The sequence below is a fragment of the Vanellus vanellus genome (genome assembly GCF_965231255.1).
Source record: "Vanellus vanellus genome assembly, chromosome: 3".
Classification (NCBI taxonomy): domain Eukaryota; kingdom Metazoa; phylum Chordata; class Aves; order Charadriiformes; family Charadriidae; genus Vanellus; species Vanellus vanellus.
In genome coordinates this window covers 74,594,303-74,622,080 of record NC_138907.1, presented here as the reverse complement: position 1 = coordinate 74,622,080, position 27,778 = coordinate 74,594,303, and the positions used below count along the sequence as shown (strand labels likewise).

Genomic DNA, 27,778 nt, shown 5'->3' with positions numbered 1-27,778 from the left:
TCTGAAGGAGAAAATTTCAGGACAGTGTAAGTGGGATGTTGTTAGATATGAGCAAATAGGAAACCTGAGAAAGAAGAGTGAACATAGTCGGAGGAATAGAGACCATTAGATTCTGAATTGGGCAGTTGGAGCCATACTTGATCATTTTCCATGAGATCAATGACAGCACTGCCAGAAGCCTGGTCAAGGTATCCTTTCTTGTACTCATCATAGGTGTACATGAGCGGGGAACCATTTTTGTAGAGTGCAACCCAAACATTTGTTCCTTTTGCATGTACATGGTAGGAGAAATAGTACAGTCCAGGGATCCTGCAGGTGAAGATTCCTGTTCTGGGGTCATAGTGTTGCTGCCTATTGTACAAGATTTTATCAAATTTGATGGGGACTGTTGCCCCAGGGTAGGCTTTTGAGAGGATGACACTGAAAGCAGACACTGGCATCCCTGTAAGAGCTTGGTTTACTCCTTTCGTGTATGACATTCCTGATAGCTCCCGAGACTCTCCTGCTTTAACGTAGCTTTCAGGCATCTGGGGGATTGCAGCTTGGCCGGGGGGACCAGGAGGACCTGGGGGGCCTGGCAAGCCAGGCTCTCCATTGTTGCCTTTAGGCCCAGGGGGTCCAGGTGGTCCCATGGGTCCACTTAAGCCTTTTGTAGCAATACCTGCTGGGCCTGGCAGCCCTGGTGCTCCAGGCTCACCTTTTGCACCAGGGGCTCCTGGTAGGCCAGGGGGGCCGATGGGGCCTCTGATCCCAGGTATTCCTGAAGGCCCTCTGGGGCCCGGCTCGCCATTGATTCCTGGCACTCCCTTAACTCCTTGTGGACCCATTGGACCGGGCAAGCCAGGTAGCCCAGCATGGCCAGTGTCGCCTTTCGGACCTGGGAAACCTGGGTGGCCCTTAGGACCAGCAAGACCCTGCTCACCTGGGTATCCTGGTTTTCCCTCTAATCCTGGTAGACCTCGTTCACCCTTGGCCCCTGGGAATCCCGGAGGGCCTGCAGGGCCCATGTCGCCTTTGGGTCCAGGTAGGCCATTCTCACCAGGCAAGCCTTTGAGTCCTTGAGGGCCCATGTTCCCTGGTGGCCCGACAGGTCCTGGTTCTCCTGGCACACCAGCTGGGCCTCGGTCTCCTTTAGGTCCTGGAAGGCCAGGAGGACCTTCAGGCCCTCTGTGTCCCTTCATCCCTGGCAATCCTGGCTTTCCAAATCCTGGAAGACCTGGGGATCCAGGCAAGCCTGCAGGTCCGGGATGTCCCTTGGCTCCGGGGATGCCTGCTGCTCCTGGCGGTCCCATTGGCCCAGGCTTGCCAATGCCGGCTTCTCCAGGTTCTCCTGGGGGACCCTGGGAACCTGGGATACCAGCTGCTCCGGGTGCACCTGGTAAACCTCTGTCACCTTTCATACCTGGCTGACCTGGAAGACCATTTTCACCGGGCTTCCCTACCCCAGCAGGACCGGGGAGGCCCCGGGGTCCCTGCGGGCCTGGAAGACCCCTGTTACCCGGGCGGCCTGGAACACCAAATCCATTTTCTCCCTTTTGTCCGTTTATACCAGGGATACCTGGTTCTCCCTTCTCACCAGGGAGGCCCCTCGGCCCTTGAGCTCCTGGAGGGCCTTGTGGTCCTGGTTTGCCAGGAACAGAGAGTCCTGCGGGGCCGGGAGTGCCGGGGGGTCCTTGTGGCCCTCTTGCTCCTGGGAGTCCAACAGGTCCAGCTTCTCCTTTCTCACCGTTGAGTCCTCTGTCTCCTGGCTTTCCTGGTAGACCTGGCATGCCCGGCTTTCCAACTGCAGAGAATCCAGGTGGTCCTGGGGGACCGGGGGGGCCTTGGGGACCAGGACTTCCAAAGCCTGGCTTTCCTGCAGGTCCTGGTTGTCCTCTTGGTCCGATAGGGCCTGGGGGACCAGGGGGTCCTTGTTCGCCCCTTATCTGCACACCTGTGAGAGAGAGGAAACCACATCAACCGGGGCAGCTATAACAGATTTGCAGACTTGTAGCATGGTGGTGAATTGTGTGAAGGGTTAACTTAACTTGAACCTCATAGAAGTCAAGTTTCTAATGCTGCGTTTGGTCATTGAAAACCCTATGTTCAGAGCAAAAGTGTCTCGGAGAGTGCTCTTATATGAATAAGTATCAAAGTGCAAATGTGTGAAACATTTTTAGAAACTTTTGCTTTCAATATATTTAGGGTCATCAGGGAGTTTAAGAGATGCTGTGCAAGTAGATGCAAACTATTAAGGAAAAAAAAAAAAAAAAAAAACAAAAACACAAACATAACTGGTTTAGCAATCCATCAGACTTGCATCTTGATGATGAATAAAACCAGAGAAATCTTTTGCAGGTGTAGCTGCTTTTCTGAAACTACTTGGTGCTACATTTAAGTAGTGAGATTGTTGTCCCCCTCCTCCCCCCCCTCCCCAAGTGGGCCATGGCTCTCTTTTTTTGGTAGACATATGTTTTCAAATACTGTCTTAAAGATTTTTGTTTGTCATAAAAATTTCATATGGTGGCAAGGTCACAACTGATAATAATCTTGCTGCAGTCAGAATTCATTATTGTTTTGTGTTTTTAATAATACATTTTCTTAGCTATCAAAACAGCAGGTGGAGCCACTTAACCAAATGTCACAAATAGAGGAATAAACAAACAACTCACTGCTTAGTTTTCTGTGCCCTTTGGGAGAGCTTGCAGTTGGAATTACGATGCTGATTTGTAAGCTATTACAGACACTATTAACATGGACATTGTGAGCCTAGGTCAGTAGTTTGCAGCAAATGGCAGCATTATAGAATGGATTACCATACCTATGAGGAATGATAATTTAAGAATTCATATTAAAAATAAAAAGTGAAGGATCTAGAAAGAGCCTCGATTCTGTGTTGGGTTGTTGGTGTGTTTGTTTTGTTTTTTTTTTTTTTTTTTTGTAATGGTACCGTATTCTGTTTGATGCTTATTTAGAAAAGATTGATGATTGATCAACAATTGGTTCAACCAAAGTTTGCATTTCTCTTTTGAAGAGAGCACTGTGTGTGTGTGTATATATATGGAAGTTTATGGAGCGATTATTCTGCTGTCTCTTAAATAATAAATTGCTTTTTCTAATATTTGGCTAGTCTTGATGAACCAAAAATGAGATGAAGAAGGAAGAAAACTATTCTTGTACATAATGTGTTTTAAAAAATAAGAGATGTTTATATGAAATGCATTTGTTTTTCATTTGGTATTGGGAATGCAAGGTTTCCTTCTTCCTTTATTGCCAGGGAAATTGTTCTTCTCTACCAAGTGTGGAGAGTGCATTTTCTTTTTTGCTGATGCATAAAATCAGCCTAAATGCATATCACCTTGCTTTGCACACCTTCCTATCTCATCCTCCTTAAGGCAATGCAAAGAAAGATAGTTGTTAAAATCCTACACATAGAAAGAAGGCAATGTCTGACATTTATTGACAAACTGAAAATGCAAACATGCATCCTCCTCAGCTGCAAAGGAGACTGTGGAATCTGTAAGTAACAGTGATAAGTCTGGTGCAGTCTTTGGTATCTTACTGATACTGTTGGATTTCTTACTACTGAACTCCCAGATTCAGTAGGGTGCAATTGCAAGTTGGTTTGTTGTGGATTGTTATTTTTATATAGGTGACATAAGATAGGGCAAATTTTAAGAACCGCATTGTATGAAAAAATCATTTGGAAGACACTTTAAGCCCATCAGAATTAACACCCCGCAGTGGAAGTGGCATGTAAATGTTCTTTACACATTTTTCTCTTTGCCACAGATAAGAGCTGCCATCAGAGAAAAAAGCTTGCTTAACTGGAGGACTCAGAATTTATTTCATAGGTTCTACCTATGGATATGCAGGTCAGATCAAAGCCTAAATAGAAATACCTAAACCGGTTCCTGAACACTTTCTTAGCAATGCTTAAATAAGCCATTATTGCAGCCTATGCTAGTCAGGCTTAATTCAATGATTATTCACAACTAGGACTTCTCAAAAATTTCAAGCCAAAGAGCTACTGGTTTAAAAATTGTGTCCTGTTATATTTAACAAATGGTAACACTAAATACATACAGAAAAGGAAAGTATATTCTGCCTGAAGAGCTGTCAGGAGCAAGTCTACTTTTTTTATTCTTCCATGATTGTCTCAGTCTAGAAATGAGACTCTCTAACAGTCTGTCCTCTTTAGACTCTTTTAAAAACTCCACAGGATGCATGTTTTCCAGACTGAAAAATAGCAGTGATTTTCTAGTCCTCTATTTTGATGCATGACTCCCACATCTGTAAGACTGTAGTCTGTTCCTGCTTTTGAGGTCTAGTATATATAGTCTTTATTACCTTTCTTAAATAGCATTTTACACTTCTTTCATATTTAGAATAAGAACAATTATAGCAATATGCATTTTCACACACATTAGATTCTGTGTTAGTATATAAAGGGAAAACTTAGGACAACTGATTTCCCCCTTTCACCCCATTTCCTGTCTACCCTGCTCCTTCCTTAATTTGCTGCTGGTTTCCCCCATTTCAAATGTTTCTACAGAGGGGGAAAAAAAAAATAGTAGGAGGAGAAGTGAAGTGTGGTAGAAGATACCCAAGTAAATATTGTACTTCACTTAAAAATAATATAAATATGTAAATGATTCTGAATAAAGTCATGGAAAAACACTATGAAAAGTTAATGAGGGGAGAGGGAGGAAATGCAACTCTAACCCAGTGGGAATTCCAGTTAGTGAGTCCTCAGAGTAGCTGTTTATGTACATGTACCTAAATTCAATCCAAGAATGCAGGTAGGATTCAAGAAAGTCCTTGTTCTGAAGGCAAGGGATGAAACTGTGACTATATTTTGTACAGCCCAGAAGAACAGTTTGGGGGTAAGTTTCCCAGCCATGCTGCTTTCACTTGGTTCTTACTGCGGAGTGTTCTTGGAGCATGTGGGCTGGAGCTGGTTGGGGTGAGACCAGGGCTGCCTCTTTGGACTCAATGTATGCTGCTTATAAGCATCCAGACCATAGGATCAGACTAGAGCTGTTCTGAAATGAAACGTCCTCAGTGAAGGTATTATGTCCTGAACAGCAACTGTTCTGCTCTCCAGATCTTCTTCTGTTGTGCTACCCTATTTTCTAATGCAGATATAGCCTAAAATGTCCTTTTCTGGTGAAGAGAAGCTTATTTGGAAACCTTATGTTCCGAGTCCCTCATTCAATTTCCTCATTTCTGCCCAAGTATGGTTATTACGACTAAGAGTAGATGGGATACAGCAAAAGCGAAATCTAGTCTGAATAGCCTGTGGATGTCAGAAAGAAAATAATGTTGTTTGGGTGGGTGGAGGGAGGAGAGGGATGTTTACTGGGAAGGTTCAGTTATCTTCATTTTAGTGATAATTTGGAATAGACACTACTGATCATCCTTTGGGGGACAATTTATCAAATAAAACCAGCTTTTATGAAGTCAGAAGTTTTTAAAAAAAGGCTTTGGCCTAAGCATGGAAAAATAAAACTGAACTCAAATAATTTCTAACACTAAGTATAGCCACCCGTTTGACTTAAAAGGACAGAGAGGATACATTGTGACATCTTATTTCTGGGCATGGCATTGCAATTACATATTGCCTGTACAATCTGCCATAAGGCCGATTTAAGAAATGGAGAACTTTTCATAATAAAGCTAAAATTGTTACATTACTGGGAGATAAGTCTGATAGTTAAAATATAAGCTTAAATCACTCATGAAAAAAGCAATAGAGGCTTATGACATTTTTATGACTATATATTAATTTATTTTGTCTTTCTAGACTTTAAATAGGTGTTCATTTGGCCCTATGTATTGGATATGTATTTAAATTCACACCTAGGGTCTGTTTTGACTAGACATAACATGACAAACTATGTAAAAGTTCTTTCTGAATGTTGTAGATGACAGGTCTATTGTTAGAAACCCCAGTGTTGAATAAAGAAATCTGAGGATAATTAGCATGTTCAAAGCCAGGCTGGATGGGACTTTGAGCAACCTGGTCTAGTGGGAGGTATCCCTGCCCATGGCAAGGGGATTGGAACTACATGATCTTTAAGGTCCTTTCCAACAGTCATGTAGTATTATTCCCACTACTGAAGGTCAGATCTGTAGCTGTGATTTTGCTTCTGCTCTATATGCCTTTAGTGATTGTGTTTAAAAAAAAAAAAAAAAAAAAAAAAAAATTATCTGTGACAAGTGTGCCTCTTCGTCAACAGAATTAAATTGCCAGAGCCACTGCCAGTTCTTTATGCAGTCATGACATTATTTTAATAAACCTAAACTGTTAGTGGAAGTTGAATACCAGTAGTATAAACAAAGAGTTTATGTATTGACCCACTAGGAATGACTGTATTATTTTCTTATTAAAAAAATTGTAATCTTACCTTGACTCTTTACATTGAATGGTAGAAAATGTGGCCCCTTGATGCTGGATTGTTTCTGGTATCTCTCAGAGAAATATCCATCACTACCATGGACAATGTTCAGACAAAACAGCAGCAGTAAGGATATTTGTAAATGCATGTTTCCAAATCCGTTCTGTGTTAGAAAGGGGAGAAAGAGTTTGTTATTAAAATAAAGCTGTTTTGTTTCTCATATATGAATAAATGAATTTTCTCAAGGTATTAGTATTGAAAGTAACATTATTTCATGCTTACTTCTTCCTGCTTTTCACTTTAAGAAAATGGAAAGCAGTATTGTTATCACTTTGAATGGTAGAGCTCTTGTTTAGATAGCTTAGAGGCAATACTTTCACTCTTCAGAAAAAGAATAATTTTAAATGGATGCTAGCCTTTATGAAAATCACTGTCTTCAGAAACAGGGATTATCTTCCTAGTTACACTGCACTCCAAAAGTAAGTTCAGGAGTTACATATATCAAAACTCATGAAATGAAGTTTACAGTGAAAATATATAGATGCTCTACCATGACCTTATTACATCTGTCTAATGCTATAGCAAATGAAGCATGAAGTCCTGGCTTCTTCAGCATCGGTGGCAAAAATCTCACATTGCCTTGCTTGAAGCCAAGCTTTTATCTGCAGCCTTTCCAATAGCCCCAGGGGCAGTAAGGGTGCTGCTACCTGACCTTAAATATCAACCCCCTTCCTTCCCCAACCAGAAAACACATATCCTGTAGAAGTTACATTCAAAACCAAATAGAATGAAATGAAATCATGACATACCAAAATGTTGCAGACCTCCAATTCCGAGTGGTAGAGCAGTGATGACTCCTCCTCTATTGAGGAGTTCTTCTGCCACTGGTGAGTGAGCAGAAGCTGATGATTTCAAGTGTCACCCTTGAGTATTTATATGATTTTTTTCCCCCTAATTGGGTGACTGTTGGGCATAAGCTCCTCCCCAAAAATCAGTAAGCAGTAATTATCTGTGTGTATAGGTGTTTTTTTTAGGGGTGGGGGAAGCTATTTTGGGCAGTCATCCTAGATTCTGTTAACTTTTTTTGTTTTGTTTTTTTCTTCTTCTTCCCTTGGATTTCTTATTGTTGATGAAATAGTATTGCTCATAGTTAGTATTTTCTAAAATTTTACAGCCCCTTTGCTTTTAGAACTAAGAAAGGTAACATTGGAAAAAATCATGAACTTGTAAGTAAAATTGGTAATTCTAAGTGCTTCATTTGGATTTCTCTGTAAATGTTTTAAGGAAAGAACTGTACGTTTTGAACTTTGGTGAGCTGTTACTTAGTAATTGCACTAAAGTCTGTAGAGACTACTTATGTGAGTAATTGTTCATTGGGATGTAAGTGTAGAACTTTAAATCAATTAAGATGTTAATAAGGGAGTTGTGTGACAACCTAATTACTTTTAAGCAGTTACTATTTTAGGAGATTGTTATCTTCACATTATATTTCTAGACTTCTGTTTTGATGCTGGAGGTGCAGTATATGATGTATTCTGCAAGTGATGTTTCTGTATTATGCATTCTTGAAATGCAAGCTTAGCTTACACAATGAGAACTTCATTGTGTCTAGTTGTAACAAAAGTATTGAAATCCATACTGCTTAAATTTGCAAGTGTTATACAGGCTGATGTTTGGGGCTAATGGAGCTTTTTTTGAGCTTTTCTGCAGTCAGCAATTAACTCTTTTAAGATTTGTTCAGTCAAATGCAGTTATTGCTGTACTTGTACTAGATGCAAGTTCTTCCTCTTAACTGGTTTCTGTTTAGTAAATTTAACTACTGCTGTTTTACTGTTGGTGAATCAAACTTGATTACAGCTTACCTCATTTTTCTTTTTTTTTTTTTTTTTTAGTTCAGATTATAAACTGGTTTTAGCTGTTAAGAAAGCTTCTTAAACCAGTCTTGCTTAATAGACTGTATCCACACATTGTGACTGATTTTTTTTTTTTTTAATAAATAATGGAATCTTACAGTGTCTTAGCATCACTTTGATTAGTGTTCAGTACCAAATAGGCAGTAACTTTCAGCTCTTTAATTGTTTGGGACTCTGAAACATCATTTAATATCGAAAGGCAAAATAAGAGAGAAGAAACAAACATTTCTCGTTTAGGATGAAACTGCAGAACTAATATGTAGTGCATTTTTCCTTTATCAAATATTCTCAGCAAAAATACCTACTATAAATTATCTGTGTATTAAAACTCCTTTGCCAATTTCAGGCTTCTTTGACATTGTTATGTAGTATTCAGTCTTGTATGAGTTTGTTTTTTGGATGTGTTTGAAATTCTTTGTTTCCATTGCACCGAAGATTAATGGGGAAAAAAAAAAGATAAATTGTATGTGTTGCTACTAAAGGAGGCTGAGCGTGTGCTACACGTTACTATCCTGATGAAGTGAGCCTGCATTTACTTTTCAAGTTAATTTATGCCATTTGTGGAAGATGTCTGGGGAGCCTTTCAGTGAGGTACAAGCAGTATCTATGCAGAAGAACGTGTATGCACTCATATCCAAATACCAATTGTAGAAATAATGTAATCAAGCAAGGGTACTAGCATGTTATATTATAGGAATACTAATAAATAACGTGTTACTGTGAGTTCTCATGCATGGTAGGTACAGAAAGGACACCTGTTACCTTTCCAACCAAAAGACTGAGCTGGTGGCCCTGAACTGTGAGGCTATCCTGTGGAATGACAGGTTAACGAGGGCTGAATTTTACCTGCTTTGTGTCTTTGTTTAATTCCACACTCCGCAAGTGACAACTTTTTTGGCTTTTATGTATTATGGCAAATATCCTAGAACACAAGTTACTGTACTGAAAGAGACCAATGGACCATCAAGTCTATTCTGCTTACAATTGTGCTAATACCTTTGCTTACTAGAGGGCTGTATTAATGTTGTGACTTAAAGACTGCTGCAATAATTTATTTAATGTATTGTTGAACAGTTCTTTTCTTCTATTCTTCTTCCTAGCCATCCTCTAAACAACACTATGTTCCATTTTTCTTAAATAAACCCTTTCTGCTGCAGGGGTCTTCAGACCGAAGCCTGTTTTCTCTGTTAATTTTGTGTGCTCAATCTGGTCAGTGGTTTTCAGAGAATGTTTGCATGTCTGAGATGACGTTTCTACTCCCCATATGTGCATTCAGTTCCTTTTAATCTTTTGGAGAAGGAAGCTTTGTCCTCAAGTTGTTTGTGTAATTTCTCAAGGTGCTTCATTTAAAAACTAGTCTCTTTAAATTCAAATGAGAATCCAGTCATCCGCTTTTGACAGAGGTAGCAAATGTATGGGCATAGAGTTTATTTCCTCCTTGAAAAAATGCAACTCCAGCCCCTTTTTTTGGTTCATGTAAATCCAAAAATAGCTTTTGATTTTAAAACATCTAAATGTACAGCCCTTAGTGGAAAGTGTGGTTGTTGCTAATTTGAAAATATTTGGTTAAGAAAGTTAAGAACAGCAGGCGACAGCTTTATGCACACACAGTTTCATGCTAATTTCTAGCCTAATTCATAAATATCCCCAAAGCAGGCACACTTATGTTACAAAAGCAGCAATAATGTACACTGATATTTGCCCAGCAGCCGTACTTCCTGCCTTGGCTCCTTCTGGCCAGGAAGGTGAATAATCTGTGTGTGTCTCTGCGTAAATAGGGATGATTGTGGGGTCAAAACGTATATACAAGCAAACCCGTTGTCCTTGTGTTTAACTGGAGCTCCACCCTATTGTGCTATCCTGTGCTGCTTCTTGGGTTTGAGGTTTTGTTTTTTGTGGGTATGGGAAACTGAGATAGAATTGGAGTTCAGGGCTTTTGTGTGTTTTCCCGGCTGCTGTGGATATTTCCTATTGGCAGAGCACTGGCACACATTTAGCTCTAAGCATGCATATGAAAGGTGGGCTTCGGTATGTATTTGCACATGCAAAAATACATGCAGTAGACATACTTGTGTATACCTATTTACAGTAGCAGCACACTTTAAACAAGAAAGGTTATTTGCATACCTCTTCAAACTATAAACATTCAGATGCTTCTGTTGTATAGTTATGCATTTAGAAAGTTGTCTGCTTACAAATGAAGGTGTCTCTGCTGCCTCCACTTGTCCTGCCACCATAATTCTCTGGAATAACGTTTGATCCATCGCACCACTCCAGAACTTGCTTTTTACTTATGCGTTGGCTGCTCCTTCCCATGTAAAGGTAGCCATGGTAGATGTTATGGCAATGTAATAGCTTAGGTCCTAAGCTTAAGTGCAGTAAAAAGACTCAAAATAGAGTTTCTCTGGACCATATGACGTAGGTCCTGGAATCAGAGAGTCTTTAATGCCATTCACAGGAGTCTGCAGTGTTTCATCACACTTGCGGACTGAATGTACAAGTTTGCTGTTGAATGTTGTTGGACAACATGCACTCGCACGTGCTTTCCAAAGCTCCCTGTTGCTTCAGTCTTACTCTCACAGAGTCAATGAAAACACACGCATAAGTAACACAGAAGTGACACCATGATTTGGGAACTGGGAACTGACTTTCACCACAACCCTGCAAGGTACTCTCAGTGTGACTTGAATGAGTCCCGCAATAAGCAACTGCTTATGAGGAAGAAGTGTGGAACATCTTAATTAAGCATAAATTGTAATAAAACAAGCAACCACTCCTAGTCAGGCACCCTCCGTCCCCACCCTCACCCCCCAAAAAAGAGGAAAGAGGAGAGGCAAAACTCAGAGAAAGGCTGGGCTAGGTCCTTGCGGTAGCTAGGAACTACCTAAATATGTACCTGATGCTGAGGATTTTCAGTGTGAGTATGCTTAGATTTATAGGTTTGACTTACAGTACGTGATCTTGATTTTTGCGCCAATCTAAGCACAAATGGTGTGCTTGATTTCATTCTTTGAGAGTAATAATTCACAACTTTAACACAGAATTTGTCTTATTTTTAATAATTGTCTTTTAGTCTTAATCCTGAATTTTTTGCAGCTTATAATTACTATTTATGTTAAAATATAGTACCCAAGGAACTTTGGGGTGGAGGTTTACTCCTTTTGTTTGTCTAGGTAATGTCAGATGAGAAGAAAGAGGCAAGAATGTGTTTGTGGGAGATTATTCCTGTAGTTTAAAAGGTAGTCTGAAAAATTTGGAGTACTTTCATTGATGGCATAAAATCTCAACACTGTTAGGAGGACACAATTATTTTGCTGCTTCTGGCTCAGTATCTATGACTAGTGCTTTCTGATGTTGTTGGTTCCACTTTTGTTATCTGCTGGATGTAAACTTTGAAGACTACTCTAGTCTGTGACAAGTTTTCCTCTATTAAAGTGCTTATACCCAAAACTCGTGGTAGCTACCATTTTGCAAAGGACTTTAATAGCCTGTATCACAATGTCTGGTGAAGAAATTCTCCAGTCTCCGATTTTAAGTTCTCAAAGAAAGGCGCTTGGGAATGTCTGAGAAAATTTTGAAAGTCTGCCATGAAATTAAAGGAGTAATTTGGTTTCCCAGTTTGTGGTGCACTTTACGACACTCTGGAAACTCCTAAATCATCTCAGCTCCGTAGTTTAATACTGTCCTCTCTCCTTTCCGTCACACAATGGTGAAGAGTGTTTGCACGCTGCTGTGATAGCAGCCAGGTAAGCTCTCAATGAGAATGCAGAGGAACAAAGAGTTCACTGTACCTTAATGGGGAAAACTAATACAGAGGTTTTTCTGCTTCTAACTGCTCACAGTCAAATGAACCTAAAGAAATAGGAAGCGGGAAAATTTGTGAATTCAGTAGCTGTGGGAAATCTGTGTGTGTGTGTTTTGGTTTTGTTGTTATTTCTTTGTTTTATTTTGTAATTATTGTTGCTTTATATGTATATGGAGGGTATTTTCTGTTCCAACACTAGCCGATTAGAAACATCTTGGTGAATAAAATATTTACCTTGCTAATTGCAAAATAAATAAGATTTCTTTTTGAGTTTCAAAATGCATGTAATTTTGTAATTAATAGAGGCTTGTTGAGGTAATCTGCAGGGCTGTGCAGTCCTATCCATGTTCATATTTTGAGATACAATAAAAAAATTTCTCTTTAAACAAACAAACCAAAAGAAACTGTGTTACTCCTGCCGTCCCGTACTAGTCTTTTTATAAATTTAAAGTCCTTACGCTTTTAACACTTGTAATTGTGGTTGAATAAATGTCCTACTTTCAAGTAGTAATGGAAAGATGGTCTGTATTTATTCTGGCACTGCAAAACTTACTGCTGACCAGTTTGTTCTGTTCAGCTCAGGTAACTGTTGATCACAAGAGCTGTATTTAGTATAGCAGTATATTTAAATAGATGACACCCGGTTAAATATTTATAGTTGTATTCTGACTGAGTTAACTTGCAGAGACACTGAATAACCATGCTGAAACCTCAGGAAAAGATGTATTCCACATGGGCTATAGAGAAAACTTTGAGACTGACGTGAATTTCTGCTTATACATTCCTCAGAGTCAGAAGATATTATTGATGCTTTCTAACAACAGTGTTGTTTGTGGCCCCGTTTCATTATGCTTGTATGAAGATAAGATAGTCTTCATCTATCTTAGAAATTTTATAATACTAGAGTAAAAGATACCAGACAGAAGTACTGGTGTTAAGAAAGCTGTTTTCCAGTACCTTGGATATGCTGCTGGCCTGACCTTATTCCTCCCTCATTTCTATTCCTTCCTCCCTAGCCTCTGAAAGTAAAACCAACAAATTTTGTTCAAATTAATGCATTAATTTGAAACTCATAGCAGATGCGTGGCTTTAAATGAAAACTGACCAGTTCTCAAGATACTGAAAACACAAAGCTGTTTTTATATATTGATATTCATCCTTTCTCCCACAAATGCTTTTCTGATGAAGTAATGTAAATGTTTATATATTTAAAAGTTTGGATTTTCACTGAATCTGTTTAAAAGTGTAAACATGCAGGTGATGGCAAGACTTGGGTCTATGTGATGGAGAAGAGCAGAATTATCCAATTAACTCTGTGCACAATTTAGGAAAAAAAAAAATTCAAGGGGCCTGACCACTGAATAGCCTAAGCAAATACGAAAATTCTACTTTGGATTTTGACGAGGGGGTTCCACAAAACCAGGTGAAGAGGTTTCCAGTTCCTTTTACGTGGAGATGCTCATTTTCAGCCTTCTGCCTGATGCTGACTGCACTCTCAGTTGTATCAGGAAAATGGTTTATGAAGCTTTTCTGTAAGCTGTTTTAGTAAAAATTTGATTTGGACTAAAATGCAATCAGACTTTCCTGGGAGTGATGGAGGGAGGGAGGCTTGTTTTCCATAGGTCCACATCATTTCACAAGATGTGTTAAATGATTGTAAAACACCTGAAACATAGTTGATTTTTAAAGATTACTCCAAGTATTCTTTTTTTGTAAGTTCCTGATGTTCTTCTTGAGAGACCTGATATATAACAGTAAAAGAACCTTCACGTAAAGATGTAGAAATGCTAAATAGTCATATTTTCATGGGAAGGAGTATTTTTATGTTTTCTTTAATTCATGCTCTATTTTTCTCTGATTTTTATTAGATTATTTAATATCTTGCTCTACCTCTGTGCCTGCTGGACTCGAGGTTTCTGTCAGGCTCCCCTGGACCACAGTGAATAAAGTAGAAGCCATGGTAAAAGAAGGGTGGGAACCACTCCTACTTTCCCAAAGGTGAAAAGGTTCAAGCGGCTACCTCAGGTATCCCATAATTAGGGAATCTTCCAAATAGTTCATGAAAAATAGGTGTAACTGAGCTGCTTTTTCAAGTGTAGCCACTGGAGCAGGTAGTCAGCCTGCTGAATAGTCTCATTCATTGACCTTACTACCTGCTGTGGTTTGGACATTTGGCACAGAGTTGTTTTTAAACTTTCTTGTTTAAAAACAGGTGCCAAAGGTGGTGAGGGGGGGGAAATCCAGACTTTTACAGCCAGAACAAATAAAAGTAGTCTGAGTTCACCTTAAAAATAAGAGATTTGTTTGGCTTTTTTAAGTCTGGTATTTTAAATATTGCTGTTTTCTTTTAATTTGTTTTAATTGAAACTTAGGAAAATTCTTTTGGTGGGTGCATATAAACTTCCTATACTCTCTCCCCTATGCAAAATAAGCTTGAGTCCACGGAGCCTAATTGTTCCTGATGGTCATTAATAGGACTGGTTTTAGTTTCACTTAGCTGAGATTGGATTTTAAAAAGCATTATGTTGTCATAAAGGAGAGTCATAATTACGTGCTAGTAATAAAGTGCTAATGAAGTGGCTGCTATTACTATTTCAGAAAATGCAGCAGGGCTGTAAAGCTTTATAGGTGACACCGTATTACCAGATTCAAACCCACAAGCTTCAATGTCTCATGCATTTCAAAGGAGAAAAATCACATGAATGTGAAGGATGATTTTTTGAAGTGCTTTAACCAGTAGACTCTCGCATTCAAAGATTTGAGGATTGAAAGCTAGTTATAAAAGTGGTTTGTTCATATGTGGAGCAGGTAAATACTTCCAAACTACTAAAGTCATGCCTAAACTCAGGACAGGCAAACTGACAAAACTGCCGGCTTGTTTCCAATGGTGATACTTTCTGACCCTGGCTGTTACTGTGGTAAATGGTGGAAAAATGAAACCGAAAATTGAACTGCTAAAGGTGATATTAGATGACTTCTGCTCCTATTGACGGTGACATGTAAGCAAGGATCTCCATGGAGTTAATGGATTTCTGCTGCATCCAGAAGTAAAAGTGGGTAACTTTGCAAGCAGAAATTAAGCTTTGAGATTTTGAATGTGTTACTCTTGGATTTAGGCATGCAGGTTCCACTGAAGCCATTAAACCTTTCTGGACATTCACAGTAAATTTACTGTACCTTTGACCCACTTGAAGAATATAGCTATGGAAAGGTAATGACTGCTTGGATTATATGTGGTTAAAATGCTGTGATGTGAATGTGTTTAAGCCTTAACGGATTTGAGAGGCAGACAAATGAATCCACAAATGCCATGTTCCCATCTGATTCATTAACAAATAAGCTGTTTTCTTCTGTGATCTGTAACCAATAGCCAGCTTTTGTTCTTGAAACGGTTTCTCCGGCAGTAACTTAGCTAGGGATGTAGATAAAGTTTCTGAGGCTCCTTTTGTTTGACAGCTCATGGTCCATAAGCAAGGAGGAGGCTGCTCTGCTGTCAGCAGCTGCTGCCAATGACACATGCTACAGCAGAAACGGATACCAGATTTCAAGGAAGATTTTCTGATATGCCGGTACTGCTACAGGTCTGGAGTAGAAGACTACTTCCACCAGTCTGCAGTAACCAGGATAAAGAGTTAGGACCTTGGAATGGGGTTGAGAAAGAGGGTCATATAGGATAGGAAACGGGATATGGAGGGAAGGAATTGTTTATCAATGTCACATAGTCCAGATTGTGATGTGGAGTCTGAATTTTATGGTTATTTCATGCAACATCTGTCTGGAGGAATTCTTGTAGAACCTGTGGGTTTCTTTAGTAACAAAAGATAAAAGACGAGGAGGGAGGACACTGCAACTCCTGGTGCTCAGCTCATCTGTTTTCTGATCAAACTTCCATGAAATGGGCAAGACCTCTGAGCGGTTCACCCTAGTAGGTGAATGTAAGCCTATGTCATATACAAATTGGAGAGAAACAAATGGTGTTTGGGTAGAGCTTGGAAATTTAACTGTGTTAAATGTACGTACCTTAACCTGGGGCTGAACCCAGCCTTTCTGGCTCCTTGCAGGCTGTTGGACCTTAGTGCCGAAAAGCTGAAGCAGTTTCACTCTAGTTAGCAGTCTAGTTAGCAGTCTAACTAGTTAGCACTCTAGTTAGCAGTCTGGCTGCAACCTCTGTTGATCTGCTACAAAACCAGAGGGGAAGGCAGGGTACATGCCTTGTGGTTAGCATGCACTGTACTCCAGGCTGTTGTGGGAATGAGCAATCTCCATCTGCGACTAATCTGAGATTGCATACTCTGTGTTTGCATCTTAGGCATACTCATGGGTGCACTCGTTTTGTTATGTATTATACTGTTGTGGCTGAGGTTTGAAACTCACTAGAGTATGAAACTGCTAGAGTTTCATTTCATTTTGTTCTCACTACTGAATAGATTTAGTAGATCTTCGCAGCACTTGAAAGTCAACTTTAGAAAACCTTTGGCAAAAGGAGTCTGTTGTCCAAATTGCATCAGTTCTGTGATTCTAATGGGAGCTTTCAAGTGACGTTTTTTTAAAGTGTATTTTGCCTGGATGGAGAATAAATCTAATCATTGCAGCTATAGCATTAAAATATAAGGGAGTGAGAGTTGATCAAGATCTGTAGTGAACATCTACTCCAAGAATCTTGGAGTTCTTTACAGATTCACCTTGGACAGAAATGAAGAAGGGTATAACTTAAAGAAGTGGCTGTCTTTCCTAGCACATATTCCAGTCTATTCAAATGGTGCAAAGATTTGGCCACCCAGAAGATGTACATTTCAGTTTGAGAGCTAGTATAACTACTTGTTGGCAGAGGGAAAATAAATATCATATGATGATTAGGAGGGCTATTTAATGTGTAGAACATAAGGAAGGATGTATGTAAACCTTGAAGGTTCTGAGACAGCTTGCCATGTTACTCTAAATTATTTTTTCAACCAAAAGAAGTGTGGAATCTGGGAAACTAGGGCTAAAATGAATGCTGTTACCTGATATGGTATCTACATTTTGCTTGAAACATTTTATTCATGCTAGTTTCATCACATTTATCATTAAATCTGGCAGAGTCAGTTCAACATTGGCTTATTGCCATTGCATGGCTTATCCAGTTAGCATCTGGTTATCCAGTTCTGCACTAGAAACAAGGCAAAATTCTGTCTTTATATTTGCAATCTCATTCTGCATGCTAGCTTTTTTTTTTTTTTTTTCCTACAGGTACTTCACATTTTTTTGGATAAGTGAGAAGTAGACTTAGTATCAGATTTAGATGCAGTAGAATCAAAAAGGATCCTTACATACAGAAGATCCATCTGCAAATTCAGAAGTTACAGGAATGAGATTTGGAATTTGGGTTTTTGATTGAAACCCTGTCATTTACCAGCTTGAAATATTTTTATATAAAGCTGAGCGTCTTTAAACATCCTGCTTTTTTTCAGGACCTAAACATAACACTGCTTGTCCGTTGGAATATTAGGTCACCAAGAATGCATGTTAGGTCATTCAGAGAGAGCTTATTGTTTCAGAAAATAGACCTGTGTTTATAGGCCTATGGTGGGACGTATTTGCTTACCTACGTATTAATAAGTAAAAGTAAAATTAACGTTAGTAGCATATTTTCCTCCTGGTTCCTTTTTATAACCTGTCTAAATCCAGATATCTTCTGGTATGTCCTGTGTACATAAATTGTATTGGCTTTCAGAGTTGGATTCCACCTTGGGTTGTGCTGATGACCGCAGGATGTTTATGTGAGCTATGCTAAGTTTCTGGCAGACTTCTCCCTCGGAGGCCTTCATACAGTACTCTGTCCCTGAGACACTCATGTCATTTAGAACAGGGGTTTTTTGTTTGTTTGTGCACCAATAGTTTGCAGGTACTTTAAGGGAAAATATATTTAAGCTGGTTGTGTAGGGAGTGTCAACGCTGCTGGGAAACTGAGAGCTGGCAGAAGCATGAGCAAGATTTCTTTGATATGTGAAATAGAATCATAGAATCATTTTGGTTGGAAGAGACCTTTAAGATCATCAAGTCCAACCCTTAACTTAAAACTGCCAAGTTACCACTAAACCATACCCCTCAGCACTACGTATACACATCTTTTAAATACCTCCAGGGATGGCGACTCCACCACTTCCCTGGGCAGCCTGTTCCAATGCTTGATAACCCTTTCAGTGAATAAATCTTTCCTAATATCCAATCTAAATCTCCCCTGGTGCAACTTCCGGCCATTTCCTCTTGTCCTATCTCTTGTTACTGGGGAGAAGAGACCAACCCCCACCTCGCTACAACCTCCTTTCAGGTAGTTGTAGAGAGTGATAAGGTCTCCCCTCAGCCTCCTTTTCTCCAAAGAACCCCAGTTTCCTCAGCCCAGCCATTCCTCATAAGACTTGTGCTCTAGACCCCTCACCAGCTTTGTTGCCCTTCTCTGGACATGCACAAGCACCTCAACATTGCTCTGGACAGCCTTACAAAACTATTTAATAATAGTATAGGGTAATTTTAATACCTTTTCCGTTTTCTGGGCATCAAAAATGCTAAATAAAGATAAGAAACTTTTGCATTGACAAAGGAAGATCTATTTTACAAACTTAATGGGGGTAATAAACATGGTTTTGTCACGTTCTTTGTAAAACTGCTTTGGAATATTTAAACTTCTACTGGATCATCCTTTAGAGCAGAGAACAACCTCACTGTAAAGATTCATATTCTCTAAGAAAACAATCTGCAGTTTCTAGAGAATTTGGTTAGGAGCCGTCACAGTGATATTACCTATAATATCCCAGTTAGGGCTAAATGGGGAACTCAGGATCTTGGTCTTTTGAGAATGAAAACTCACAAACAATCATAGCGATAAAGGATCAGAATATCTGTTTCAGTTGAGAGTTGATTTCTGCAACTTCAAGAGTAGAGAGCAAGTTAACATTTCAATATTCATTTTTAAACTGTCCTTCTGGCTGTTCTGATGGAAAATTGCCTTGGGCTGTTTGTTCAAAGGCCTGGGAGAAGCCTCTCTCCTGAGTTGTTAACATGGTCTCCTTGGAGTCCTTTTTTCCTAGGTTACCGGAAGGAACAGTATGACACATCAGATGCCTAGATGCATGTGCTTTTTTGTGTCTAATAGCTGTGGGCAGTTATTTTGAATACTTATATGCCTGCAACTGCAAAAAAGTGATAGTTAAAAGGACTACATTTTGGTTGGAGTTAATTTACGGCCTACATCTAAAACTCCTACTGAAGTGAAACAGTAGTCAGGGAGAGGAGAGCATCTGTCGTTTTGCCTCAGTGGCCAGTCCAGTCCAAACCATGGCAGTTCTCAGTTATACTTATGTTCGAGAAAGGGCTTGGAGGGCTGTCCAGGTCTCAACAAACAACTTATCACCAAGGACTGATGGCATCTACTTATATTTAAGAAGACTGCACAGTGGCCTCTGAAGTAAAATATTCCTTTTTTTGGCAGTGGCGGCTACTCTGGTTTATGCAAATGTGGATCAGGCCTCAGATTTTTTTTTTTTTTTAAAGGATATATATGGCCCAGATCTGCATTTAATGGAAAATTAATTCTCAAACAGAGTCTAAGAACCTAGTTCTGAGTTTCTGCAGTCAAGCTTATGGCCCATCAAAACTTTACCAGCTCCCTCTACCCCTACAGTGCAGCACTTTCCTCTACCTCTGCATTTATGCCACGTGCCTGGAAAGCACATAAGTAGCATCTCAAATTTCTGCTCTTGTGCTTGGAGGTCAAAGCAGACGGTGTTATATTCTGCTACTGCCTCTTCCAAAAGAAACACAGTCTGTTTCTTTCGAGAGTGGTCCATTAAGCAGCTAAGTAGGTGTGAGGTCTCAGGGGATGAACTTATAGATAGGCTCTTCAGAGCTGTTAGCTGCCAAACTCTAATAAGTCTTTATTGTGCAAATGCAATCTGAAATTTGTAATAATTGTATAGAATTTCATGGCAGTGGCAGAATGGATATTTTGCACATTATACCAATACGTGACAAATTCCAAACCTATGAAAAGAATGAAGGACTTGAAGCTGCTTTGCAAGATGGATGTACAGAACTAGGGCAGAGACTTTTTTTTTTTCCTAATGTTTTTATTAAAGAATGGACAAATGGTTTTAAACAAATCTTTGTGAAAAAGCAAAAGCCTGAGGCATAAGAAATTGGAGTTGGAATGGTGAAAATTTGGCAATGTTTTAATTGTCTGAAAAAAGGAAACCTCACACTTCCCACTAAAGATGAAGCAAACTGTGTTATAACATCGGGTAATTATTTTCATGGTTAAGCTCTTTTCTCTTATGATTTTACAATTCAGGGCACCAGTTTTCCTTTTGAGGGAAACTACTTTCACAGTCTTTACTTTTTCTTATTACTATTAAAGAGATAATAATATTATTATTAAAAGCTGTTTAATCTACAAAAACTGGTGTTGAAAGTGCTGTGTATTAAGACTAAATTACTATGAATTTAAATGAAATCTTCACAAGAAAAAAAGCCAAGAATACAAATGTTTCATATGTGTCTTTTATAATTCTATAACTTAAAGAATGATCACTTATTATCTCTGCATTCTCACTCCTTACTGATATTTGCCTTCCTCTAAGAACCTCTTGCCAAACAGTTCCTAAGAGTAAGAACCTAGTGCTTTGGAAAAGTTTAAGTTCACAAGTACACCAGCTTCAGGTTTGCCATCTCTTCCCAATGGGATTTTTTTCTCTTCAACCCAATTATTTGTAAAGTTTGCATCTGGAGAACCTTTTAAAGATGAGTAGAGCATTGCAATGTTCCTGGCTCTTTTTGAAGAACAATGTTTTTTACTTTTGAAGTATAAAAAACAACAGCATAGTTGTTAAGAACTGTTTTTTTGAAGTCTGTTTTCCCAAGGTCTGGCATTTGTTTTCTTTAGTCTAGTACAGAACGTTTGCTCTGAATTTTAGTTATTGTCCTTCAATGTGGGGACTTAACAATGTTTTCTATATTCTCTATGTTTTGGAGCTGATTGGACTATTAAACTTGTATCCGCCTATATATATGTATATCAGAATAATCTGTAGAGGACTAAATATGGTTAGGAATATCAATACACCTTTTGGGGTGCATCCCTTTTGGGGGGTGGGGATTGTAAGCTATTTTTGGAAAATGGTTGGTAATTCCAGCATGTAAGTACGGAGACAGGATTAGTTTTAAAGCTCTGCACATATGCATAGGTGATCACTCCGGCTTTGGCTGTCAAAGTAATCAGAATATAACTATTAGATAGCCTTTTTTCTGTGGCTGTTTTTCTTTTTTTGTTTTGTTTCGTGGTGATTTTCTTTTTCCTGCATTTTTTTTCATCCTGGATATTGTGGTTGGGCAGGTGTTAAGGATTTTCATGATTATACAAGCCTCTAGCTTTCCTTAGTGTCCTCATGCCAGGAGTACAGGTGACCATAGTTCATTGTGCTCGGTTTATACTGTTGTCTTTTAGTTTAATTAAGCGTAGCCCACAGATCCAATGCCTTCCAAAGAGGTTTGGCCTTGCTGCCTGCTGTGGTGCGCACCGCAAAGTCATGGTGCAGATTTGCAGTAAAAACAACGCTTTCGGGGAGTTTTGTTTCATGGGTAAGCTAAAGTATAGATCCTCTGTCGGAGAAGCCTGAGTTGTCAGACAGGACCTGTAACTCAGAAAATTAGGGATATGCTTTATCTCCCCTTCCAGTCAGGAAGGAGGCAGTGTCTGGGGGCCAGAGTACAGCAGAATGGGAGTCGCTCCAAGGGCAGGAGTCCTGGCTGCTCAGCAGTAAACAGTAGAAGCAGAAGAGAAATGAGAGAGAAAATTCTACTGTAGTTCAGTCAGGTTATGAGAAGGTAAAAAAAGAGGGCACGCTGACAGAATTTTTAGCTCCATACTCATAAAAATAAACTCACTGTGTAGGCCTTAATCAATTTCTCCAAACACTGCAGTTCTTAATTCTGAAAACAAAGTGTGGATTAGTTTCTACTGGAAAATATAACACTGAAAGGGGTTTGAGTAGGTGGGGCTATCGCAAAGAATGCTGTCTCAGATCAGTAAAACTGATCCCTTTAAAAACTTCTGCCATGTTAGGTATTTTGACTTAACTTTTGTAGGTGCTTGAAGTACTCGCAAAATTACCTCCATTTAGGCAGTGAGACATCGAAGCCTATGCCCCGGATAGCCTCAGTCTGAAATAGTGAAGGCAGTTTCATGCTCTGAATACCACTTTTTATAGAGGCAACTAATTGCTGTCCTCAAATGAGGCTGGAGAGAAGATTTCAGATGCACACTTTTCTCCAGGTGGTTGACTAAGGGATTTTGGCACTCAATATACTGACAGTTATAAATCCATCCTGAAGTGTCTCACTGTCTTTGTCCATTGTTTAGTGAGCTTCAGTAATGAATGCTCTGTAATGCCTTCATCACTCTTTGCACCTGACCCTTAGTACCCACTGATGATAAATGGCAGAACCACTCAAAAGGACTAAATCACGGCAGAATGCTGTCCACATTTTAGTCAAACCTTTCTAAAATGTGATTGTAGGGACTTTCTGTGGTGGAGGAGGATGAGCTCATACAGACTACCACGTTTTTAATATAGTTTGTATTTAGAACAGTTAGGCAGTGGAAGATAGGGGGGATTAATCTTATGTCTTTGGACTTAGGGGAAATGTTCCGTTTCTCACTATTTTTGCTTGTACACACTCAAAAAAGAAAAACCTGCTTCTTGGCTTTTAGCTCTGAGAAGCTGCGGAGTACCTCCAGCTTGTGATGAAATGTTTCCGCTGTGATGACAGCCCAAGAATGCCGTCTGCTGTATTGGGTCAGCTTTGGAGTTCATGGTGCTTTTCTTTTGTTTATGTCCGTGAACTTGACAGAACCTTCTTCCAGCAGGAAAAAATACGGATGTTTTTGATATGCCACTTGTTTCAGGTTTCTTCTTGCAGTTGCTCAGTCACTTGTTTTCTTCAATTATATTCAGACCTGGGGAGACTGGAGAGCATTCTTGCTATGAGAAATCACTGCCAGGTTTCCCAGACATTCTGTGGAGTCTTGACATGTGTCTTCAGCTTATTCTCCCTTGAGCAAAACACAGTTCTAAGTATTTTCAGCGGCTAAAGCCAGACTGGGTCATTACAATAATTCATTCCGACTGTCATAACACAAGCCGAAGAAGCTTGCCCAGTAGCTGTTTCTGCCCAAAGCATATCTTTAAGGACATAACATCGTAGCCTTTATTTAGCTGTGGGTTGCTCTGGTTGCTTCACACACTGCTGCTGATTCTCAGGAGGAGAATTCCTACTTCACACCATGTAGGGGAGCTCCCTTTAGATGATTTGTCATCATGTCTTTTGAATGTTTGGCGGGAGTTTGGGGTTTTTTACTTTTAAATGTGAATTCTCTATTAGAGTATTGTGCAATACCATTTTAGTATGCAAACAAAACTGAACTTTGTAAAATTCTACGGGCTTGTTTTGATTTGAGAGAATCTAAGCATCTGGAACTATCATAGATGGCTACTTCAGACGCAATCTGTCCATATCTCTAAAGGAACTTGATTTTTGTTTTCTTAGTTTAGTATTTTCAGAACACCTCTCTCTCTCTCAGTTACTGCTTTAAAAATTAGTTCAGTGGTTCCATGTTCACATCTTTTTCTTTTAATCAGATTTTTATCCTTCCTTCTACTTGTTTGGATATGATACATATTCTGTATTTTGGATACAGCATATATGTTCTTAATATATATGTGCATATATCTGCATATACTTTATGTAAGTATACAAACTGGATAATAGACTTGCACAAATGAACTTTACAAATATGCTTTTTTATACAAGACATCTTTTGTGTGTATGGAGATGAAAAGTTATCTAGCATCATCTTATTTTCAGTATTTGATTCCAACACCACTTCAGACCATATATAAAAATCCTAAATGAAGGGGTTTTTTTACAAAATATTCATTGGTTTTGGAAAAGTGATGTATTCAGACAGATTTATGAAATTACATAGAAAGTATATAACCATATATTTCTGATCTGTGATTTCAACTAGTTCCTGCCTTAAAAATTCAACTTTTATACAAACTGACATCCAAGAGATATCTATCAGCTCTAGGTAAGCTATAGCAAAACTTTGTAAGTATTTTATTTAGTATGTTTATCTGCAAATTCAAAAAAAGAGGAGCATTCTTTCCTTATCAGAGGAGGAACATTCCTCAAACTATTTTTGAGACTTTACTCTTAGGTGCATCAAAATCTCTGCTTTTTCAAGTATCTTCTTTTTTCTTTTATGAGTAGCTTCAAAATTATTTCAGGCTATTTCTGTACACTAAAACTCATCTCCTTTGCAAATGATGGGGAGCGGAATGACAGACTGGACTGTTCACCAGAGCACATGTCTGGACTGGCCCCCTGCGTCTGTAAGTAGAGTCTGTTGGATCCTGACTTTGTCCATATTGACAAAAGTCCTGCCCTCGTCAAAGGTTTTCTATTAGAACAGTCTGCTAAATTAGTCTGAAGTGTATCTTTCAATCTGGAAAATGAGTTTAAACAGGAAAGGGTAAGGTCAAAATAAGGTTGTGGTAGCAAATACGAGTCAACAAAGGAATGCTGTCAAGCCTGGCAGGCCCAAAGCCTACATGACCTACATGAAGCATTTCATAGTGTTTCTATTGACAGATGCTTGACTGAACTTGCATCTGGCAAATTCTGCTGAGAGACACCAAAACAGCTCTCTTCTTTTCGACCGGAAGAGTGGATATAAAACCCTTTCTGTGACTTGGCAAACGCACACAAGTAAATTCGGGACACCAGTTTCTATTTGGGACTGTGGTAGCAGGTTGTACTTTTCCTCTGACGGTCATTAGAACTTGTGAAGAGTTAATTTCACATTAGCACTCCTCACATTCACGCTCTTCGCATCTCCAGTGCTAGTTTCTAGTTGGCCCCATTAGATTTGTTGTGCTTCCGTTTGAGTTACTGGGAGGTTGCCTCCTCTCTAGCAGCAGCAGCTTTACAGGAGGGTACTCCTCAGTGAGTTTCATGCCTCTGGCCAGCTGCACCAAGCAAATCCTGCTTTTTTTGATGTTTGGACCTCTGAGCACAACGGATGGGTCTGTGCAGCTGGCACCAAACTCTTGCACTCCTGCGGCAGTGAAACAGGCCTCAGGTAGAAGCTACGTGATCATCCTAGCGGGTGGAATGAATACACTCGATACATGTATTAGCAAGGGAACATGGCTGCTAATGCAGCTAAACTGCTTCCAGACTGCCACTGCTTCATGTGCAGCCAGCCCAAGGTGTACGCAGAGTCTGGTTGCACCTGCCTGTGTAGATGTCTCTGCTGCATCCAACAGATTGTGTAGAACTGCCAGTTCTGCCCACCTAAAAATAAATTATCAGATCACAGAGAAAAGAAATAGTTGTACCGTGACAGAATATGAGAAGAGTGGAAAAAGAATGCTGCTGGGAAGGGGGAAGGACTTTTTATTTTACAACGAACAATTTCCATCAAAATGCCAGAGCATACAAAACTGGGAATTGGCAGGAGCCTCCTCCACGCAGCAGTTCTTTGTTGGACGCTACGGGGAAAGCGGCTCTGGAGCTGGATGAGTGGGGAGGCTGGAAATCCTATTGTGTGTGCTTCTGATTTTGAACACGAGAACTTCTTCCTTCTGAACTATGGTAGTTGGTATGTGGCAAATGGTGAGGTTTGTAACAAATACGCATAACCGATTATGAAGTATGGTATGAAGCAGTGGATCCAGAGAACAGCTTTGGTGTCTGTTACCCTGCGTTCCTAGAACTTCACTTGGTGATTGAGTGATTTTAAAGAAAGTGAAAGATAAATACTTCCACACCCATTGGAAAAGCAGATATTTTCCATTTAGCAGAGAACATCTGTTGTAGTTAAACTAATATATGAAATACTTTTTTCTGAGAAATCGGAGCTACTGCAGTTTTTACAAACAGTAAAGACTGAAAAGAGGACAAAAGTCCTTATGAATTAAAGGTCCCCTTCTGTATAGAAAATAAATGCTTCCTTTGTATTAACAGATTTTACCATAACTTCCATGACTCACAGATTAAAAAAAAAAAAAATCAACAAAAAATCCCCAACACCCAAACTAAAACAAAATACCAAAAATCCCCACAGCCCCATCCGCAAGAAGAACTCTAGAGCTGTTGTCTTTCCTCATTTTAAATAGATGTAGTTTGTGTTAGTATTCTAGAAATGTAGGTATGTCAAAAGCCCTGCTTTACACACTAGACAATGTGAACAGCTAAATGTTTGTGTAAGTGACATTAGGTAGCATTAGTCTTTGTCTCTTAAAAAAGCTAGTCCAGATAATAGTATAAGAGCCACCTTCTTTAGCTCAAAAGTTGACTCATGCTTTTAGTTACTGATTCAGCTGAACAAGTTCTGCTTGCAGCACGCAAACAGCCCCATATAATCACCCAGACTACTCACATGATTTAGAGAACAATTATCTTTTTGGTTAGTATGATGGTGCTTTTTTTACCTCCATAAAGAACGTCAAGAGTCACAGAAGACAGTTTTATTTATCTTTTAAAAATATGTTTGCTTTGATGCTTGATGCTCTACTGATAAAAGCAATATTCTGGAGCTGATTTGTGGCAGGAGGAGCCTCCAAACATAAGTTAGGAGAAGTAGTGTCTGCTATTACATCAGCCAGCACTATTATAAGAGACAAAGTTTGGGACTCAAAAGTTAATTTGATGAGAATTTAAAAAAAAAAAAAAAAATCCAAGCTAATCAGTCCTGAAGGCTTTTTTACTTTTTGTAGCTATTGCAGTTAGATAAATAGGTATAGTTATACATCAAAAAATGTGGAGGAACAGAAAACAATATAAATATGCTTTGTTTGAGGACCAACCACAGCTTTGATACTTGCAATGTCGGCTACAACTAGGTGTTTTATACTAGCCTGACTTAATTCAGTGCAGTTTGGATTTGCCCAAAGTAGGTATTGATTAAAAAAAAAAAAAAAAAAAAAAAAAAAAAAAAAGAGGAAATGTCCAAATCGTTCAGTGCTGCTACAACTTAATAGCTAGTTCAATCTCTGAATTTCCAGTTCATCTATGCATAATTTTCATCCTGTCTTGGATTAGTTAAAGCTTCCAAAATAGCCTAAGGAAAATGTAGAACATTGATTTACAGTGCTACTAATGCAGTGTTAGAAATGAGCTGTTATGCCTTGAAAGAGCAGCGGAAGCAGTTATATGCAAGATGTGATTGTTTTATGTGAATAGAGATAAAAGTGACATGGTTGATGAAGTGAGCTGTTGGAAAATGTCGTTATATTCCTCAGTAACTTAATTCCCTCTGTCCCTACAAATGGAAAGAAATCTCAAAAATGTTTTAAAATCTGGATTTCATTTTAAAAAGCACTTGTCATTCAAAAAATCTTTTGTGGGGGAAAAGTTTGTAATGTGTTTTTCCCTGGGACCCTTTTTCTTCTAAATATTATTGTGAAAGGCTAGGAAGTTTGTGGCTCAGTTTCATTATTTCATACGGTCTTCATTTTCTCTTACTAAAAGCAAATTAGATGTTATATGTACGTGTGCGTGTGTGTATGTGTATTTATAGTGAGGCAGAGAAGGCAACCTTCAACCTGGAAAAGGTGACAGAAGACTAAGAAATATTTTCC

General features: G+C 39.2%; 2 protein-coding genes across 2 annotated transcripts in view; one reads left to right on the top strand and one right to left on the bottom strand.

Moving 5' to 3' along the window:
- Nucleotides 1-27,778, top strand: part of NT5DC1 (5'-nucleotidase domain containing 1) — a gene marked incomplete at its 3' end in the record, with an annotated part of 150,548 nt that overhangs the window by 17,254 nt on the left and 105,516 nt on the right. The window lies entirely within an intron of this gene.
- On the bottom strand, nt 27-6,552 carry COL10A1 (collagen type X alpha 1 chain). Its single transcript, XM_082481095.1, has 2 exons — nt 6,390-6,552; nt 27-1,933 (listed from the first exon to the last, which is right to left on the bottom strand). The coding sequence occupies exons 1-2, from the start codon at nt 6,526-6,528 to the stop codon at nt 42-44; spliced, it is 2,031 nt and encodes a 676-aa protein (XP_082337221.1). The 5' UTR covers nt 6,529-6,552; the 3' UTR covers nt 27-41.

Excerpts from the sequence above, each read along its gene's own strand:
- COL10A1 (XM_082481095.1), bottom strand. The coding sequence starts at position 6,528 with ATGCATTTACAAATATCCTTACTGCTGCTGTTTTGTCTGAACATTGTC. Across the intron at positions 1,934-6,389 it reads ATTCAATGTAAAGAGTCAAG|GTGTGCAGATAAGGGGCGAA; the intron begins GTAAGATTACAA and ends TCTCTCTCACAG.